Source organism: Akebia trifoliata, chromosome 14 (genome assembly GCF_017979445.1).
Source record: "Akebia trifoliata isolate Shusen 1 chromosome 14, ASM1797944v1, whole genome shotgun sequence".
NCBI classification, from domain to species: Eukaryota; Viridiplantae; Streptophyta; class Magnoliopsida; order Ranunculales; family Lardizabalaceae; genus Akebia; species Akebia trifoliata.
In genome coordinates this window covers 11,154,426-11,175,321 of record NC_141388.1, presented here as the reverse complement: position 1 = coordinate 11,175,321, position 20,896 = coordinate 11,154,426, and the positions used below count along the sequence as shown (strand labels likewise).

Here is a 20,896-nt window from a genome sequence, read left to right as displayed (position 1 = left end):
TCAATGTCATATGTAAGTGCCCAATTGCTTTAATTAGAGCTTGTTTAGTAATGAAATTTCAATATATAAAATGAATTTTGAGTTGTTTAATTTAATTTGGAACTTGTTTTATGATTTTTGTTTTGTTTTTTATTTTTTCGATTTTTTTATTACTATTTCGTTCATTGTGATTGGTGAATTAGAGAACCGAACTATTGTTTGTTAAACCTCCAAATTCGATGGTCATATTCTATGGATTTTTTTTTTTTGTTTTTTTTTTAAATCCATTCTCCAATAATTTGATAGTCCAGGGCCGCCAAAAAAAAAATTCTACAAAAGAATATTTGACGGGAGGGTCCGTCAAATTTTTCAAAATTTGATGGGCCAAGACCGTCAAATATGGGCTTTTTTCACATAGTGAGAGGAAGGTGAGAACATAGAGAAACGGGAAAGTGGGTCAAGAAATAAGGAGTGGAGGATAAGAAAGTGCGCTGCTATTGGCACCCAAACTTTTACTTATTACCCTCCAATTTCTTAAATTATTTTGCACACCACAATTATGGTTCTAAATATTTTAGTAATTATTTATAAATTATGATTAGACTCATATAATATTTTAAAAAATTAATAATATTGGAAATTCAGCTAAATATCGAGAGAGCTTTTATTGGCACCCGGACTTTTTCTTAGTTTCAATCATTTTTATTTTTAATTGGTATTTTTATCCTTTTACATGAATCGTGATTGTAGAAGAATGAGTTTTTGGGCATAGAGTACTGTGAGCAAATTTGCTAACAGCCACCGTTTGACATGTGGTGCAAATGACATCAGCAATCCTACTTTCACGACCTCTGCCAACAAATTTCAATTTTGAGATTTAAAGTCTAAAAATGGGTTATTGAGACTACATGGATTATCATATTGTCAAGCTAATATTATAGTCTGGTAAATTTTATGAAAAAATTCATATTAAAAAACAATGTTAAAATTAAAATTCGTTGTTGGAAATTAAAGTTTTTTTTTCATTTTTTTTAAAAGTTCGTAGAATTTTGTCCTTTACAACCTCATGGCATCAGATCATGTCTTTGAATGCTACAGGGGTGATCCGATCATGAAATTTCCATTTTCCATCATGGCAGGAGAGAGAAATTTTCTCTCTTAATATTGGTATTATAGTTGTAAAACGAGTGATATTTTGCTCAAAACCCAACACGAGTTTGACGTATGACACGTAAGTAATAAGAGAAAAAATCTCTCCTACTCACAGTGAAAAGAATGCAATTTCTTGATTAGATGATCTTTTGGAATTCAAAAACATAATCCAATACCACAATGTTACAGAGGATGAAAATCTATAAATTTTAAAATAAAAAATAAAAAAAAGTTATTTCTCTCCGTTAAACCTTAATTTTAAATTTGGATACTTGGTAAGCATCTATTTTCAATATCTTAGATCAAACTTGAAAAACTTTGTTTTTTAATTATTTTCTTTTTAATCATGAGTTTTTTTTTTTTTTTTTTAAATGAAATCTAAAAAGCTATGGTATTCCATTTCCAATATGATATGTGAGCCCCATGACTTTGTTAAGAAGAGAAATTTACTCGGTAGACCTCACTATTGCATTTTTATTATAAAAACTCCCTTGGAATTCTAACAACTCAAAGGGAGCCTTACTTTGAAGTTCATTACCCACCAAACCTCACTTTATCAAGTTTGTTATGGAGAAAACCTTAGAGCGGGATCCACATCATAAATTTCTAAATTTTTGAAATTAATTTATTACTTAACATACCTTGGAGTGGATTCTTATAACCACATTAATTTGTGGCATTCAAAAACATGTTCTGGCATACGAGTTTATAAAGGATAAAATTCTAAGAACATAGAAACAAAAATTTGAAAATAATAATAATAATAATTTTTATCGTTGGATTTAAATTTTCAATTTGGGAGTTCCATATCCATTCATTTTCAACATCTACTACCAAGATCAAAAAGATTTTTTTATTTTAATTTTTTCTTTGGAATCTGAATTTTTACATGCAATCTAAAAGTTTGTGTTGTTGGATTGCTAATTTGATTGTCTATGTGGGCCTAATGATCCTTAGTAAGATTTGAAATCTTACTAAATAAGGCATGGTAGCTTGATTCATAAATTAAGGTTTGTGCTAGTAACAAACTTGATAGAGTAGGGGAGTTTTTGTAATAAAATTATAACAGATAAATCTGCCCAATAAATCACTCATTTTAAAATTTGAAATCTTAAAGTTAAAATTCACGGGCAGGAGAGAGAAATTTTCTCTTTATTTTTTACGTCATATGGCCTGTATGTCAATCTGGTGTTGGTCTGTGATCAAAATAACACTCGTTGTAAAACACATCGAGTCAACTCGAAACTTGGCTAAGTTGACTGGATAGGATTTCTGGGCGTCTTCCCTATAAAATTGTTGGAACTGGTTTGTCTCCCTAGAAATTTAAACAAGTCTACTCGAAAACTCAAACAAGTCTATCTAAAAATGTACTGAATCGGCTTAAAATTTTCACTTATAAACCTTAATTTTCTCCTAAAAATCCTTGGTTATTCTCCTCAAAGCTCACCATCTTAAAGCTTTTTAACTTTTCTTTCCCAAACCCAAAGACTTTACCATTTTAAAATTTTTTAACTTACTTAACGTGGGTTTTAATTGCAAAAATTTTATGTGGTTCACTCTGATAGCCAGACTTGTCCAATACCAGCTACAGTTAAGGCAGTTGTAACAGATCATGAGCTGTGTAACAAAGTCATGTGAGAGTCTGTTATTTTAACTGTTAGAGTTGTTAGGCTACAGCTGTTATTGTAACTTGTTTAGCTATATATATATATAATGGTAGTTCTCTCTTGTTTCTCATTATTGAGAACAGAGATTTCCAATTCACTTTCTGTCTTGGTATCAGAGCAAGGTTAGGATTTCTTTCTCTCCATTTTTTCCTTCGATCCAATCATGACTTCCGCCAGCTCTCAATCTTCTTCTACTTCTGGTTCGATTGGATCTGGTTCAATGGCATCTGTTCCTACTCAACAGATGTTCAACCATTCTTTACCTGTGAAGCTTGATCGATCCAACTACATCCTATGGAGATCTCAAATTGACAATGTTATCTTTGCCAATGGATTCGAAGATTTCATAGAAGGAACCTCTGTTTGTCCAGCACAGGAGTTAGATTCTGGAGAGATTAATCCTGCTTTCATCACATGGAGAAGACAAGATCGCACTATTTTGAGTTGGATTTACTCTTCTCTCACCCCAGGAATTATGGCTCAGATCATTGGCCATACCACCTCACACTCTGCCTGGGTTGCTTTGGAGAGAATTTTCTCTTCTTCTTCAAGAGCTCGAATCATGCAACTTCGCTTAGAATTGCAGAATTCCAAGAAAGGATCTCAGAACATGATTGACTACATCATGAAAGTCAAAGGAGCTTCAGATAATCTTGCTGCCATTGGAGAACCTGTATCTGAGCAAGATCAGATATTAAATCTTCTAGGCGGGCTTGGTGCTGATTATAATGCAGTAGTCACTGTAATAAATACAAGAGATGATCGAATTTCTCTTGAAGCTGTCCACAGCATGTTGTTATCCTTTGAACATCGTCTTGAGCAACAAAACTCAATTGAGAATGGCTCAAACATGTCTGCTAATTTTGCTTCATCCTCTAACAATAGAGGTGGTGGAAGAAAAAGCTATGGTAGCCGTAGTCAAGGAACTGCACAAGGTCACAATGGACAGGGATATTACAATAGAAGTCGTGGTCGTGGAGGTAGAACTGCACAAGGTGGAAGAGGAACCTTCAGTTCTAATGATAAACCTCAATGCCAATTTTGTGGCAAATTTGGACATACTGTCCATGTTTGTTATCACCGGTTTGATATTTCTTTCCAAGGAGGTCAGAATGACAACTCCCACTCTCCAGGAAATACAGGAACAATGCCTGCTATGATTGCTTCGTCAAATGCAGCTGCAGATGAGAACTGGTTCCTTGATTCAGGTGCCAGTCATCACTTGACTCCAAACCCAGCCAATCTCAACAATGATAAAGCCTACACAGGAAGTGATCGTGTGACTCTTGGGAATGGTAAGCAACTTTCCATCTCTAATCTTGGCTCATCAGATCTTGTCTCTAGTACACATTCTTTCCAGCTCAAGAAAGTTTTTCATGTGCCTTTCATCTCAGCAAACTTGATTAGTGTGGCTAAGTTTTGTTCGGATAACAATGCTTTAATAGAATTTCACTCTAATTCTTTCTTTGTGAAGGATCAATATACGAAGAAGGTTCTTGCTCAAGGCAAGCTTGAGAATGGACTATACAGGTTTCCTGTTGCAGGCACGAAGAGAGCCTTTGTCAGTACTAAGAATAATCATCACAGCAACGTTTCTGATTCTAGTTCTTTCACAAATAAAACTGAGCTATGGCATTGTAGATTAGGCCATGCTAGTTCTGATATTGTAACCAGGATTTTACATACTTGTAGCATTTCAGCTTCCAATAATACACATTCAATTTGTTCTTCATGTCAATTAGCCAAGAGTCATAGATTGTCTTTATCTCTTTCTTCCTCTCGTGCATCAAAACCATTAGAACTGATCTATACGGACATTTGGGGTCCTGCTCCTATCATATCTACTCTTGGTGCAAAATATTTCATCTTGTTTGTTGACGATTATTCTAGATTCACGTGGTTTTTCCCACTACAGTCTAAAGATCAAGCTCTACCTGTTTTTAAGCAATACAAATTGCAGGTTGAGAGACAGTTCGAAACCAAGATCAAGTGTCTACAATCTGATAATGGAGGGGAGTTTAAGTCTTTTCTCTCTTTTCTGAAATCTGATGGCATTATTCACAGGTTTACTTGTCCCTATACATCATCACAAAATGGTCGAGTCGAACGGAAGCATAGACATGTTGTTGAGACTGGATTAGCTTTGTTGGCTTATGCTTCTATGCCAATGAAGTTTTGACAGTATGCCTTCCAAACAGCAGTGTTTCTTATCAACAGAATGCCAAGCAAAGTGTTAAAGTTTGATAATCCTTACTCTATACTTTTTCACAAGCAACCTGATTATAAGGCTTTTCGTGTTTTTGGTTGTTTATGTTATCCTTTCATTAGACCATATAACAATCATAAGCTACAATATAGGTCAGTAAAATGCATATTTCTTGGCTATAGTTCTACTCAAAAAGGATTCTTATGTCTTGATAATATGTCTGGCCGAGTTTATGTTACTCCTCATGTTATCTTTGATGAATCTGTGTATCCTCTGGCTCCGAAAAACACACCAATATCACCAGAAAATACTGATAGAGAGTCTTTTCCTCCTGCTCTTATTTCACTCCCATCTGATAAAAATCAACGAATCGTCACTCCTCCACCTTCTCCTCAGCCTACTATTCTTGAGTCTTCACCCTCTCTTCACCTTCCCATTGCTGAACCATTACCATCTACTGTTGCCTCTCCTAGGTCTATTGCTTCTCCTAATTCTGCAGCTCCAATTCCGGGCATCTCTGTTGTTCCAACACAAAGAATGACTACCAGGGCTATGCATGGAATTACTAAACAGAAGAAAATTTTTGATCTTGCAGCAACTAAAACAGTAGAACCAACGACTCTAAAGCAAGCTCTCAAAGACCCCAATTGGATAGAAGCAATGAAGATTGAGTTGGCTGCTTTGCACAACAACAATACCTGGGAGCTTGTTGATCAACCATTCGGGACAAATCTTATTGGCTGCAAATGGGTATATAAACTCAAATACAGACCAGATGGAAGTATAGAAAGACACAAAGCTCGACTCGTAGCTAAGGGATTTACTCAAACTCATGGCCTCGATTATTTTGAAACATTCAGTCCTGTGGTTAAAGGTACAACAATCCGAATAATACTCACTAATACGGCAACTTGATGTTTATAATGCCTTTTTAAATGGAGAGCTCGAAGAGCAAGTTTTTATGGCACAACCACCTAGGTTTTCTGACTCTCAATTTCCAGATAAGGTTTGCAGATTAAAGAAGGCTTTGTATGGTCTTAAACAAGCCCCAAGGGCTTGGTTCACAAGATTCAGCTCCGCTCTTCTCCAATGGGGCTTTACTTCATCAAGGACAGACAGCTCCATGTTTCTTTACTTTGATAAGGTCTCCACTTTGGTAGTTTTAGTGTATGTGGATGATATTATAGTCACAGGAAATTCACCCACAATGATTCATACTTTGATAGCAAAACTAAATTCTGTCTTTGCCTTACGGGACTTGGGTAATCTCTCTTATTTTCTGGGAATAGAAGTCTCCTATAATGAAGGATCTATGCACTTGAGTCAAACAAAATATATTTCTGATCTTCTCCATAAGACAGACATGTATAGCAAGCCAGCAAAAACTCCAGGGGCTATAGGGAAGCATTTGTCTAAGTTTGATGGTGAACTTATGAAAGATATGACTCTGTATAGAAGTGTTGTAGGAGCTTTACAATATGTCACCATAACACGTCCAGACATAGCTTTTGCTGTCAACAAAGCTTGTCAATTTATGCAACAACCAACTTTGGCTCACTGGCTCTCCATAAAACGAATCTTACGTTATCTTAGAGGGACAATGACTGATGGACTTTTGTTACAGTCTTCTAGTGAACTTTTGATTGAAGCTTTCACCGATGCAGATTGGGGTACACAACCAGATGATCGCCGAAGTTCGAGTGGTTACTTAGTCTATCTTGGCAATAATCTGGTGTCTTGGTCAGCCTCAAAACAGAAGGTTGTATCAAGAAGCAGTGCTAAATCAGAGTACAGAGGTCTTGCCATTGCCACTGCAGAAATTGTGTGGACACAAGCTTTGTTGAAGGAGTTGTGTATTCCACTTTATCAAATACCCATTCTCTGGTATGATAACATCAGTGCATGCTATATGGCCAAAAATTCAGTGTTTCATGCAAGAACAAAACACATTGAGATTGATCTTTATTTCATCAGGGATCAGGTTCTACAAAACAAAGTTCAACTGCAATTTGTTCCAAGTGAAGATCAACTTGCTGATTTATTAACTAAGCATCTTACAAGCTCAAGGTTTCTGCGTTTAAGATCTCAAATGTGCATTGTCCCTCGACCCTTTCGCTTGAGGGGGGATGATAGCCAGACTTGTCCAATACCAACTACAGTTAAGGCAGTTGTAACAGATCATGAGTTGTGTAACAAAGTCATGTGAGAGTCTGTTATTTTAACTGTTAGAGTTGTTAGGCTACAGCTGTTATTGTAACTTGTTTAGCTATATATATATAATGGTAGTTCTCTCTTGTTTCTCATTATTGAGAACAGAGATTTCCAATTCACTTTCTGTCTCACTCAAGATAGAAATACCTTCTCTAATTCATCGACTTTAACCTCTCAAAGAAAATCCTTTTCAACAATGATTACTATACAATAATTTATGATCTAAAATTCAATACCTTCAATAATCTTTGTTTATTTTATTTATAAATTAAACTTGACTTTTTTTTAATTTTATAATCTAAGAAGGCATATTAATTCATTTAAGTAAAAAAACTAAATTCTGCTGTATAATACATCTCTATCGATCCTTATGATTATGGTGAGGAATTAAACTACAGAACAAAAATAACACAAATATCAACAATGAATCCAAGTCATTAATTATCTAATTAAACATGAGATCATAATTAGAGGGTTTCATCGAAATTACCTAAGATAGGATAACTTTGCTTCAACAAACTGAGGCTTTCTTGGACTCCTACGCCGAAACTCATGAAACAAAAGAAAATCTTAAGATTCGTATTGTCCCATCCGGATCCCATCGTAAAATCTTTTTTGGTGGACAGTTGGTAATCTTGTTGAATTTTCAAATGAAAAGAGAAACAAAGACTTACTTTTTATCCGACTTTGGATTTTCTATACTCAAACTATGGCTGAGGCTCTCCCATCACACAAAAGGACGATAAAAGAAGTGAAGCATACTTTCTAGAGATCTGTATCAGTATTAGGATGATAAATAAGTTGACAATGGAGGGGTTCGGAATCGGATCAGTACGACTTCAAAACCAATCCAAAAATTTGTAAACATATATCCGATCTGATTAATGAATATGTGAATCGAATTCGATCTGTTTCATTTCATTATTAATCCGAAACGGATCTGAACGCATGATTTATTTTCAAATTATCAATATTCAAAAAATTCAAAAAATATAAAATTTTAAAAACTCTACTTTTTCAAGTACAAACATTGAAGAAAACAAAAAAATTAAAAAAAATTATTTATATGTATTGGTATGAAATTAAGAATAAAAAATTATTAAACTATGTTCAGATTGGATATTTTTTCGAAATAGATTCCGAATCTGATCTAAGATTTGCAATCCAAATCCGAGCTGAAAATCCAAAATTTTCATACCTTTTTGGATCGGATCGGTTTGGATAATGAGTATATTTTAGATCAATACTAGCCCTAATGATGAAAAGGGTCATGTGACAGTGTGAGATTTTTTTCTTTCAACAGAAATTTTAGTGTTTGAGAAACATTTTCCTAACTAAGTAAAGATTTGAGCCTTACCAAAGGTTGTTTTGCTCAAATGGCTTACCACCTCAACAATCCAACGCTACAACCTCTAAGTTGTTTCGAAAAACTCAAATTAAAATAATAATAATAATATTTTTTTGAATTTGATGCAAGGTTTTGAAAATTGACACAGCTATCGAACTTCCACATAACTTTCAAACTTAAAATTGAAATTAAAAAAAAAAAGAATTTTTTTTTTTTTGAGGATTTTATTTTTTAAAATTCATAGAATTTTATTCTTAATTTACAACCCTGAAACATTTAATCATGTTTTTTTTATGCCACAAGTTGAGCGGAGCCCAAGGACCCTTACTGAAGGTGAAATCCTTACTAATTAGTAAAACTATAGTAGGACTCTTTAGTGTTTCAAGTGTTGGACTACAAGTCCGATTTTGAAGCGGACAAGTCCACTTCAAATTTTGAAGGAACCCTCCACGTTACAAGAACGTGGCATTTTGTATTATTTTCCATTGGTTAGAGTGTATCTATGGGTAGAAAACAATGATGCTTTCTCTCGAGATGCGAGTGCATCTATAGAGGAAAATGGATGGTCCCTACTTACCACAAGTGGAAATTGAGCTCAATATTGTTACATAATATTTTATATCTCTTTTTTTATTGCAATGGATTAAATTTTTTTTTAAAATTTGAAATTAAGAAATATGCAATAATTGTCTTACTTTTTTAATTTTTTTAATCATAATTAAATATTATATTATTTATTTAAAAATATTATGCATGTGAGGCTTGCACTTTACACCTCGAGACTTACGCCTCGCTACACCAGCTAGTCGAGGACTCAGCCTCAAGTTTCAATGTTTGGAAAACATTCGGCCAGCAATCCTCTAAGTTCACGGTGTAGATCCTAATAAAAATAAAATTCAGAAAACAATTTTTTTTTTTTTGGCTAGATCCAAGGCTTTGGTAAATGTCGACCATTGAGTTTCTAAAAGTTTAAAATTAAAATCCAACTGTGAAATATCATTATATTCTTAAAATTTCGTGCTCTACATTCCAATGACATCTTACCATGCTTTTGGATGTGACTTAGATTTATCAATCAACCTAAGAGAAAATTAAATTTTTTTGGCAGGATCAAGCCTTCCGAGAAAGGATGGTTATAGAACTTGCAAATTTAAAATTAAAATCTAAAATAAAAAATTATTACTAATTTTATTTTTTGAAAATTCTTAATTTTTTTTTTTTTATATTTATATTCGACCATTTTCTAAGCTTCAACGACCCATAGTTGAAGGTCTCTGTCAAAGAAACGGTTCAGATAAGAGGAAAAGCACAAATTCAGATGATTATAAATCTTTTAGGGATTAGTACACATTTTTGTAGGGATACATCATCTTTGGGAATCCCTAACATCCCCAATCATCAAATTGGAGAAGAACCTCAACCGTTGGTTGGGATTTTAGTATTTTCCTTCATTTTAATATTTTGAGTCCGACTAGCATGGATTACCATATTGGCAAATCCAAAACCATAACCTTCTAGATTTCATGAAAAGTTTCAGATTAAAAAAAAGAAAGATATGATTGTTCATTCTTTTGATTAAAGAGATAATCCCATTAGGTTTGGACTAAGTGGAATTTCTTTTGAACCCAAAGATGAGATTGACATATATGAGCCAAAATAAAGAGAGAATTTATTTTATTTTATTTTTTATTATTCATTCTTTCTCAAGGAGAACTAAAAGAGGGAAAAGAAAATCGAAACCGCAAAGGAAAGGCATGTAGGAGATGATTCCAAAAGAAAATGAGTCGTGCTAGGGTGACCTCAAGATTGTATTTAAAGTGAAAGTGTATAAGAACCATAGATGCTTTTCATCAAGATACTTCGACATTATTCATAGAAAATGGTCTTGGCTGGTAAAACCAATAGAAGTGGATCTTGGGACTATTCGGTTCGTATGCACTTTCTTTCCACAAATGAAACGTAATGGATAGCTGGGCATTGGGCCTTAAAGTAGTGGGTTGAACTTTATATTAAGGTAACTTGGGCCAAATAGAAATGGGCTGGATTGGGTGGGTCATTGGGCTCAATGTATTGGATTACAAGACCAATTTTATATTTTTATTTTTAAAGAAAATTGCAACAGATACTTATGTTCGGTAGATTTCTCTTAGGGTATGTTTGATTGCATGGAAAGTGATTTTCTATGGAATTTGAAATTCATGGAAAAATAGTGGTGGAAAATAGGTAGGGTTGGAAAATCAAATTCCATTGTTTGATTTACTTGGATAAAATCATGGAAAAAATATGACAAAAAAAAGAATAAGGAGAAGAGGAGAATGAGGAAGAAGATGAGAGGAAGGGGAGAAGAAGATGAGGAGGAGGAATCGGGAAGGGAGGATGTGGCGACGACGGAGGTAAGTGAGAAGAAGAAGGGAGAACGTGATGGTGATGGTAGCGGTGGCGACGGAGGTAAGTGAAGAAGATGAGGGGAGAACGTGGTGGTGGTGGCGGCAGAAGTAATGGATAGAGAAGGATAAGAAAAAATAGAGAGAGAGAGAGAGAGAGAGAGAGAGAGAGAGAGAGAGAGAGAGAGAGAGAGGAGGTAGCCGGAGATGGTGATGACGACTATGGCGATGGTGACGACGGCAATGACAATGGTGACGACAATGAGATAAGTGTGATGGTGGTGGTGGTGATAGTGATGGTAGGGAAGAAAAAGATATGAATAAGGAAGAATTGAGGATGAAAAATATGGGTGGATTTCACTTTCCCACCCATATGGGTAGGAAAGTGAAATCTATGTTTTGGTGGACTTTTTGATTGGGGTGGAAAATGAATTTTCATTTTCATGTGCAATCAAACACATAAAAATGTCATTTTCTATGGAAATTGATTTTCCACCCTATTTTTCATGTGCAATCAAACATACCCTTAATATAAAGCTGCTCGGTAGAACCCAAATCTACTCTCATTGCTTTAGTTTAGATCTCAATTGTTTTAATTTATTACTATTTTTTTCATCTACCAACAACGTTTCTAAATTGAAGGGTAAATTACACATTGACTCCCCATGGTTTTGCATAATGCCACATTGACCCCCTAACATTTTCACAATTGCACTTGCCTCTCTTCACACACGGTGTTAAAATTTGTTTATATATTTCGACTTCATTACTAGATAGATCTTCTCGAAAAACTTAAAACACATATATTATAATAGCAAAACAGACATTTGAATCAAAAGTTACAATGAAATCTCAACTTTTTTTTTTTTTTTTTTTCATTTTTTTATTATAAATAATTGAAATAAATAAAAAAATACATCAAAATATTCAAAATTAAAAGTATACAAATCCCCATTCATCGTTCATAGTCTGAAATGATTGCAATCTCAGTTGAAAAACTTAAGTATGTAGGGTAGATGAGAAAAAGGGTAGCTTGAGTATTCCAAAAATATTACAAACATATATTAGGTTGAGGTACCGTTAAGAAAGAAGAAAAAAACTGTAAATATTCCAAAAGTTAGGGACTATTTCTAAAACCCCTTCCACATGTTCTATTAAGTGATCTTCCCAGAATAGAAACAAATCCAAAATAGAAACGCTGTACATACTAATAGAAACAAATTCAAAATACTAATGAACTTACATGATTAGTCTAAATGACGATAATACGACAAGAAAATGCAAATCAAAGTATCAAACACTGTACATACCTATCGTTTTGTTTCAAGAATCGTGATAAGTTGACTTAGGCACGTGGCATACTCAATCAACACCTCTGACATGACAGACTTGGGAATCGTATATCTGCTCTTCCTGGGATACGGAACTACGGTTCCCCATAAAGAAGGTGCAGTTTTGCATCCCAAGAGAGAATCCTATCACGTCAGGGGTGTTGATTGAGTATGCGGCCTGCTTAAGTCAGAATATCATGACTCTTGATTCTATTGTTTATTCGTCATTCTCCTCTTCAGCTGGTTGCGCTACTTCTTCATCTTTTACTGCATCCTGGTAAGGAAACCTAGTTGCTACAAAGGTATATGCACTTAAAATCGCAAAGCACACTACAGACAATAGATGAAAATATCTGTCCATACGAGAATCGGTGATGGCATCACCAACCCCATTTGGGATCCAAGGACCACCTGCCCACTCACTTAGCGCTTTTGTTATCAAAACAAGAAATATAGAAAAAATGGTCCCCCCTCCAATCATAGCTTCAGTGAATGCATAATCATACCTCCTCATCGAATACGGGAGTTGATGGTAAAAGAAATCTTGGACACCATCATGAGTTAATCCATCCATAGCTCCAAACAAGAGGAATTGTGGAGTTAACCAAAAGAGAGTTATATGCCTGGGTAGATGATTCCGCCTTTCAGTTTCTACCCAAGCAGCAATTGTACAACAAAATGTAGAGAAGATCATTCCAACAGCAATTTTAATTGAAGGCGCATACTTCCTTCCTGACCCAGATAGTGCGTTCGATATTAAAAACTTATATAGTCTTTTAGTTACTACACTCGATATTCCTGCTATACCGACAAAGATGTTAAGACTTTGTGTTATTCCACCAAGACTTTGTTTCATGTTGTTTCCTTGATCGAGGAAGAAGGTATTTCCAACAGATTTCACCATACCATACGCGAGGAAGGTCATGCACATCGGAGTCATTCGTAACAAACGTTTAACTTCCTCTACTTCTGTTACCGTGCAAAGCCTCCATCTATTTCTTTCTTCTTTTATTTCCATCGGATTATGAGACGATGACTCTATCATGGCAACTTTGTCCAAGAACCTACAATGTATCAAGTCATTATATTTGTACTCAAGGCTTAAACGAACCTACGTTAGATTTTGATGAAATGAATTCTTTCGAAAAGCATTAAAAATTTGAAATTAAATCATCCACATATTTTGTTTAGCACATCTTTTGTGCCGAAGTGAAACAAGAATAATAAATCAAGAAAAATCAATAGCACGAAGGACATTACGCATTCGGCATACTACCTTCTCTCATCATAGTAGTAGAGATAAGGGGAATGCTAACGTCCAATACTTCTTCACTGGGACATTAGCATCATCCAATACTTTTATATTTTTCAATAATATTCTTAATTATTTAATTTTTAGTGAAAAATATAAAGGCATTATGGTCCTTCGAATATTAAATATTTGTTTTTGTTGAAAAAAGGAAATAGTATATGAGTCACGATCTAGTACAGTGACTCATTCCTATACATAGGAACGATGTCTATGTGACACACTTTGGTTGTAGAATAAATACATTGGGCTGCATGAACGGCTTAATGAAGAGCCTAAGGTGACTTAAACTCAGCTAAAGAGTGTCAGGTAGACATCATTCCTATTTTATAGGAACGGGAAACCCTATTGGATCCCGAGGCATAATTTTTTTGTAAAACAATTTACAACATTTATTACATTAAAAGCATTTTATACTAAGGGCCAAAATGTCCTTTGAAAGATAAAGAATTGGAGAAAACTAACGTCCCAAAATGCCCTTCAATAACACATTGGATGTTAATTTATAAGAGAGATAGAGTGACACATGGGATGTTAACATCATATATATGTATAGAATGGTGATAATCGGACTACCCCACATGCTACACTCAATTGACTCTCCTGACATGATAAGCTTGAAATTGTCGATTTGTATGCCTTGGGATACAAAACTGCACTTCCCCATAAAAATGTGTATCCCAAGGGAACCATGTATCCCAAGGTGTATAGATCTACAGTGTCATGTCAGGAGAGTCGATTGAGTGTGCCATGTGGGACCCTCTATAGCCTCAGCTTTCTGATAAAAAATAAATGAATAAATAAATACGGCGTCATATTCTTGTAAAATAGGATAAGTGTCTAAGTGGCACATTTTAGTTGGTGTTTAAAACACCTCAGGCTCTTAATCAAGCCGTTCATGCAGCCCAATGTGTTTATTTCCCAATCAAATTGTGTAACATAGACATCGTTTCTATCTATAGAAACGGGACACTGTATGGGATCTTGAGAGAGAGAGAGAGAGAGAGTTACTTGTATCGATCTGTTCGAGGCAACATGTGCTCACCAAGATTTTGCTCCTCGTAGAGCATTTTATGATCATGAACATAACGAATACGACACTTCAGGATGAAAGCCACGAAGACACGAAGCACATGTTTGAGAGGGCTCTTGCGTTCGTCACTGCGTCCTTTTACGAAGTCCTCTCCATTGAAGTAGAGGACCAACACAATGGTGGGTATCATAATTAGCGAACCGATTCCAAACAATAACTTCCAACTTGGTATGAAAATAATTGCTGCAGTTGCGATGATGGTCCAAATCAACCCAAATCCTTTTATGAACAACTTTTTGAAGGTCTTCTCGCCTCTTTTTCTTTCCCACAATGCCATCGCAGACGGCATTAGACTGGACCTCCCAACTACCAAGAGTGCAAATGCCAAGTAATACAGTACATACCCTAGTGCATTGAAGCATATAGCATCATTTTTATGATAGTATGCACGACATGATGTTGAGAGGACGACCTTGAACAACACTGGAGGGGTTATAGTCGTTAATAGGCCCAATCCCTGCAAAAGATGCCCATGTTTAATTTTAGGGTCCTGATAATATGACTCACGAGGTGGCATGCTCAATCAACTCCCCGATGTGACAAGTTCAGAACATAGATCTGTACACCTCAAGATACATTTCTTATGGGAAAGTGCAGTCGCGAATCCTAAGGTGTACATATCTACGGTTCCGAACTTGACCATGTCAGTGAGTCAATTGAGAATGCCACCTGGAGAGTCATTTTATCACAACTCTTAATTTTATCTTGACTATTAAAGAGTATGATCATGGCAGTAGGGTATATGACTCCCATGTCCCTGATGTTAGAGGCCTAGCACAAACTCGAGACAAAGTTGTAAAGAGCGTATCACTTGTCATTGTCTGATTTCTATAAGAAGTGTGATTGAATTTAAAATTGAGATCGTTTCACACTTGGCTGACGTGGAGGTGCACACATAACCATAGATGCTCCACATCTGCAAAATGTGAAACGATGTAAATTTTAAAGTCACTCCAACATTTTCCTTTGCTAAAATTCCCAGTACAGCGTATTGTTCATTTTAATTCCAAAAACAAGTACCACGGGATGGTAGGGATTTTAAAGTATCTCACTGACTAAAAGGTAGCGAGATCGTGATATTTACTCAAAAGGTGACAAATTGTTAGTTTATAAAAGTGATGATCGCGCTAAAAAGTAGTGAGTTCATTGCTATTTATTCAAAAAGTACCGATCGCTCTGATTTTATAAAGTGACAATGTCACTAAAAAAAGCATATTAATTGGGAATTAAAATCAACAGTGCACTGAATCGAATTTTCCCGTATTCAGCACACGAAATGGTAATTTACTCTTTTAAATATTTTGAGGGTTATTAAGCAAGATATTATAGACATTTTAGCTTACATAGCGACTCAGATGAGAAAAGAAATAATATTGCCTAACCTAGAGATCATTTAGAAACCCATTTTTTGGGGAATCCCTAGAAAATATGTTTTAACTCGTGTATTCATTGGACCGCACGCACCATCCAACAAACTGTCACTTGTTACTGCATTTAAGTAGTCACATTTATGTGAAGGGGTACGCAGAGACTCAAATTCACGATCTGGAGAGCAAACCCAGTTGCTCCTTACCATCTCAGCTAACCCCTGGTGGATATCGACGCAGAGCTTTCCATCTGACAAAGGCATGCAAACCACAACCTATACCATCTGACTCAAAATATGACTCATCATTCCAGCTAAGCAGATCAATATATGCTTAGAGGGTAGGGCATAAAATGGGTTCGATTTTGTTCGAAATCCGAGTGATTCGAATCTAGAGAGTTTGGTACTTAGAGTATATCAGAATAAACAAATGGTCAGATATGGATTGATGTCAGTTGATGGGATACGATTCCATCCTTATGTCAGCCTAGATTTGAATGATATATTACTTTGATTTTCTTAAAATGCTTTTCAACATATCTTTCTTCTACTACTTTAATATAACATGAATCCCTATAAAATAAAAGAATCATAATATTAAAGTAGAATAGTATAGCAATTAGAAACGAAATATTGAAAAAAAAAACAAAAAGTTGTTAAATGGTTCGAAACTATTGAACCTGGCCGACCTGAATAAAGTGATTTGGTCATGTCGGATCCGGACATAGGTTTAATGAAAGCAAAATGATTTGGATATGACTTTAGTTAATAGGATCCAAGTCAGATTCAAATATGGATATACTCAGATCCGACCCAATCCCGACCCATTCTCAGCCGTATTAGAGGGGCAAAGAACTTACAAGGAAATAGCAGGTAGAAGAGAAGAAGAGCATGCCGTGATGGGTGAAGTAAATATCGACCAGGATAGCTCCAACGATTCCCATAATGCCCGTCATGGCATCAATCACATTCGTATAAGCTGCGGCTTCAACAGGCCTCACCATCAAGTATTTGTGAAGAATGTCATCAAGTTGAACAGTGCCGCCTCTTCATACACATTTGCAATAATGGCAGCTGTGAATGAAAAAAAAAAAAAAAATTTGTATTTTGGCTCAAAGTCGACATCAAACATATTTTCAATAGTATTTTTCTAACCTCGAAGAAGTTGGATGAAAGTCCAGCTTAGATGGGAGGAAAAATACAGGTTTCCTAGTTTGGCAAAGAATATACTTGTAACCTTGATTCCTATGAGCACAAATCCCTAGGAAACCTGCATCCATATATGAGATACAAGAAATTTTTCACTAGAGGGATGTTTGAGGGATACCCTTTTATTTTCTATGAATATTTGAGACACCGGTGTTTTCCCTATTTGACTTCTTCCCATATACTTTAGTTTTTGAAAAACACTTCCCTTACCAAATTAGTAAGGAAAATTTATAGCCAGCACCACTTGTGATTAGACATCCCGTACATTATATTTAGTATTTTAATGAGTCTGGAGGGTGGTAGAGAATTGAAATCCTCCTCCCACACCTTAATACATGCCATGTAGTCATAATCCACAGAATTAGTGCCTAAAATATCTTATCAGTGTCTAGAAAATCATTTCTAAGGCCTGATTTACAGAGACTTTAAGAATAAATTAATTCTACATTATAACCCCTAAGTAGACATAATTCATTTGTTGTCCATGTTTATCATTGTTCTCGAATAATATATGATTTTTGGCTTAATTTTGGTTATTTGTTTATGACAAGTCTAAAACACAACAAATAAAAGGACAAAGTTGAAATAAAAGAGAAAATCCACAATTGAGATTCAGTTCAAGACCTCGGCCTATAGGGCCCATTAGAGCTGCGGCACGATGAAAGGATATGACAACGTAGTGAAGTCGATAATTTACATCTTGAGATTATTCCAATGTGTTGGTTACGTAGAGAAGAGACCAAGCGAATTAGGGTTTCATTTGTGGATATTTCTGAGATTCTAAATTAGAGAAAAACCCTAATTTAGCACTATAAATAGAGACCAAAAGCAGAAGCCAAGACCGTCTTCTATCTTCTTTTCTATCTCTCTTTCTTCTCCTCCCATTTTCAATTTTCAATTTTTAGATTTTAGTTTTTAGTTTTTATTTTCTGTCTAAGCTTTGTATTAGAGGGAGTAACTGCCAATTTTCATAACAAGATCAATTAATAAGCATCTTCTCCTTATTCTCTTCCCTTTTATTTATTATTTTAATCTTCTTTTACCTCTCTTGTGATGATCTTTGCTCTCTAATCAATTTCATTAATCATTACTTCCTTAATTGCTTATGTAATACTCATGTATTATGTTTTTGTTGTACATAGTATTATAGTTGGTTTAGCATTGATTTCCAACAAATTTGTTAGAAAAAAAAAAAAAAAAGTTGTTGCAATTTTTTAAGAGATCCGAATCAGTTTGGATTTTGTTGTTTTTGTCAAAGCTTACATATCATTTTTCACTAAGCTATAAGGAGGGTGGGGCGAGGAGTTGAAGAACTTGAAGATCTTGAAGATGAGTGCATTTGGGGATAAAAATCAAAGGTCTTTTGTTAGAGATTGAAGAAAATGGCATTTAATTCATTTCTCATTGGTCTATGAGAGAACAACTAAGTCATGTTCTATTTCCCGAAAATATTATCTCATAACTCATCGACTGGCTAGTTTTTTACTTGACTTGACTTGATGAACATTCGAATAAATCATATTGTCAAGTTTAAAAACTATAATTAGTATACTATATTTTATGACCTAAAATTTTATATCTTTAATATCTTTATTTCTTAGGCCTTGCTCGGTACTATGCAAATGATTTGCAAATGCAAAAGATTTGCACTGCAAATGATTTGTAACATTTTTTGGGCCGTAAACTATTTGTTGAAATTTGTGAAGGGCTTAAGAATTTCATGCAAATCATTTGCAATGCAAAATAAATAAATAAATAAAAAAATTAAAAAATAAAATAAAATTGAAAATGTAACCAAGCATCTTAAATTAGATTCCAGCAAATCACTTGGAAAGAATCTACGGACCAAAATATAGAAGTAGATCAAAATGAAGTGTGTTTCGCCAAAGGATTTCATTCTTAATATGATATATCACTGTCATTAATTATATAATTAAACATGAGATTATAATTTACCTGAGATAAGGGAACTTCGCTTCAACAAACTGAAGCCTTCACAGGCCCCTACCCCAAAACTCAAGTAACATAAGAACGTTTGGAGCTTCATATCAACCCAGTCCATTGTAATATCTTCACTTCACACACAGCAATGGACACTTGATGATCAGGTCACCATTAATATAAATTCTTGAATGTTGCACAATCAGAGAGAGAGAAAGAGTTTCTTTTGCATACAACTTAGGATTTTTTGACCTCGAACTTTGTTTGAGGCTGATCTCCCATCAAACATAAGGATGAGATAAGAAGTAAAGTATAATTCGTCTAGAGATGGGAACCGTTTTTTTAGGGATCATTATGTTCTCTTGGGAGAATATTCTTCCATCTCAACCGTTTATTTGATGGAGAGAGACGTGAGGCTAACAAAAGTTCTAGTAGTTCAACTGATGGACTACATGGTCTCCTCTTTAACAAAGTAGCTTATTATTGAGAATATTTTACTGAATCGTCATAATCTGATTATCCCACGTGGCAAATTCAATCGAATACCCTGACATGACAAGTTTGAACCGTAGATTTGAACTTCTCGGGATACATGGCTGCACTTCCCCATAAAAAAAAGTGTATCTCAAAGGAACCGAGATTTCTTTTTGCCACATAGAAAGTTATTCTATGTCAAATGGGCTGGCTCACCATTTGGAGGACATAGAAACTCGAAAATCAGCACCATTGGTAAATCATATATAGCTGCTGGGTTGTAGAATTTGTACCATGGTGTCTCTCATCTGGTCCCTCGTTACCTAGAGCATGTGCGGCACTCAAACTAATCCCCACGATCTAATTCAGGTCAGCTTTAACCACATGTCTTAAGAGTCTCCCCAACTCAATTAGACACACACTTGTTTATGACTTGGAAGTTTTAAGGCTTTCAAATTCTGCGCAAGGGTGTGTGTGGGAATTCTCTTGAGTATGTTTGTGTACCTAAGTGAGTTGGGGTGGCTCCTAGGACAAGTGGTAAGACTGACATGAGCCAAATCGTGGGGATTAATTAGCTTTAGTGCCGCACGATTGTAGATCAGTGACAATGGGCTTCAATGCCAACCTTTCTTATATACTCAATCTTATCACAGAGCTAGATCTCTCAATTAATGCAATAAAGACTGAGGCTAACGTAATAACTTTCTTAATAAGATTTTAAATCTTACTATGAGGCATGGGATCAATGTGGATTGTCATTTTGGCCAAATAACATTGCAGTCCCCTAAAGTTCATCTCGTAGATGAGATTTTAAAAATAAATATAACAAAAAATCCTAATTTGGGCTGGATCCGAGGATTAGCTAGTGGCCGACCCCCAAATTTCTAAATTTAGAATTAAAATCCAATGGTTGAAAATAATATTTCTTATTAGAAAATGTTGAAGTAACATTGAAATTGACATCGTTTGGGACACTGCTGACGTGGATGTGTGTACAGACCATAGATGCTTTCATCGAGATACGAGTGAGAAACATTTATGATTTTGTGCACACCAATGTCTCAAATGATGTCATTTTAATGTTACTCAGGCATGACTCTTTCTTATATTTTAGTTTTTTAATATTCTGAAAATTTATTGCCCCACATCACAATGGCATCCTAACATGTTTTTGGATGGAACATGAATAGGAGTCCAGAAATTGAATGGCGATAATCTGACTACCC

The 20,896-nt window shown here is 35.1% G+C and overlaps 1 protein-coding gene across 1 annotated transcript; it reads right to left on the bottom strand.

The window, feature by feature from the left end:
• Positions 1-12,435: 12,435 nt before the first annotated feature.
• Positions 12,436-15,209, bottom strand: LOC147386232 (protein NRT1/ PTR FAMILY 5.6-like). The gene is made up of 2 exons (XM_086424229.1): positions 14,599-15,209; positions 12,436-13,342 (listed from the first exon to the last, which is right to left on the bottom strand). Exons 1-2 carry the CDS (start codon positions 15,195-15,197, stop codon positions 12,496-12,498), a joined length of 1,446 nt encoding a protein of 481 aa, XP_086280355.1. The 5' UTR covers positions 15,198-15,209; the 3' UTR covers positions 12,436-12,495.
• Between the last annotated feature and the right edge of the window lie 5,687 nt (positions 15,210-20,896).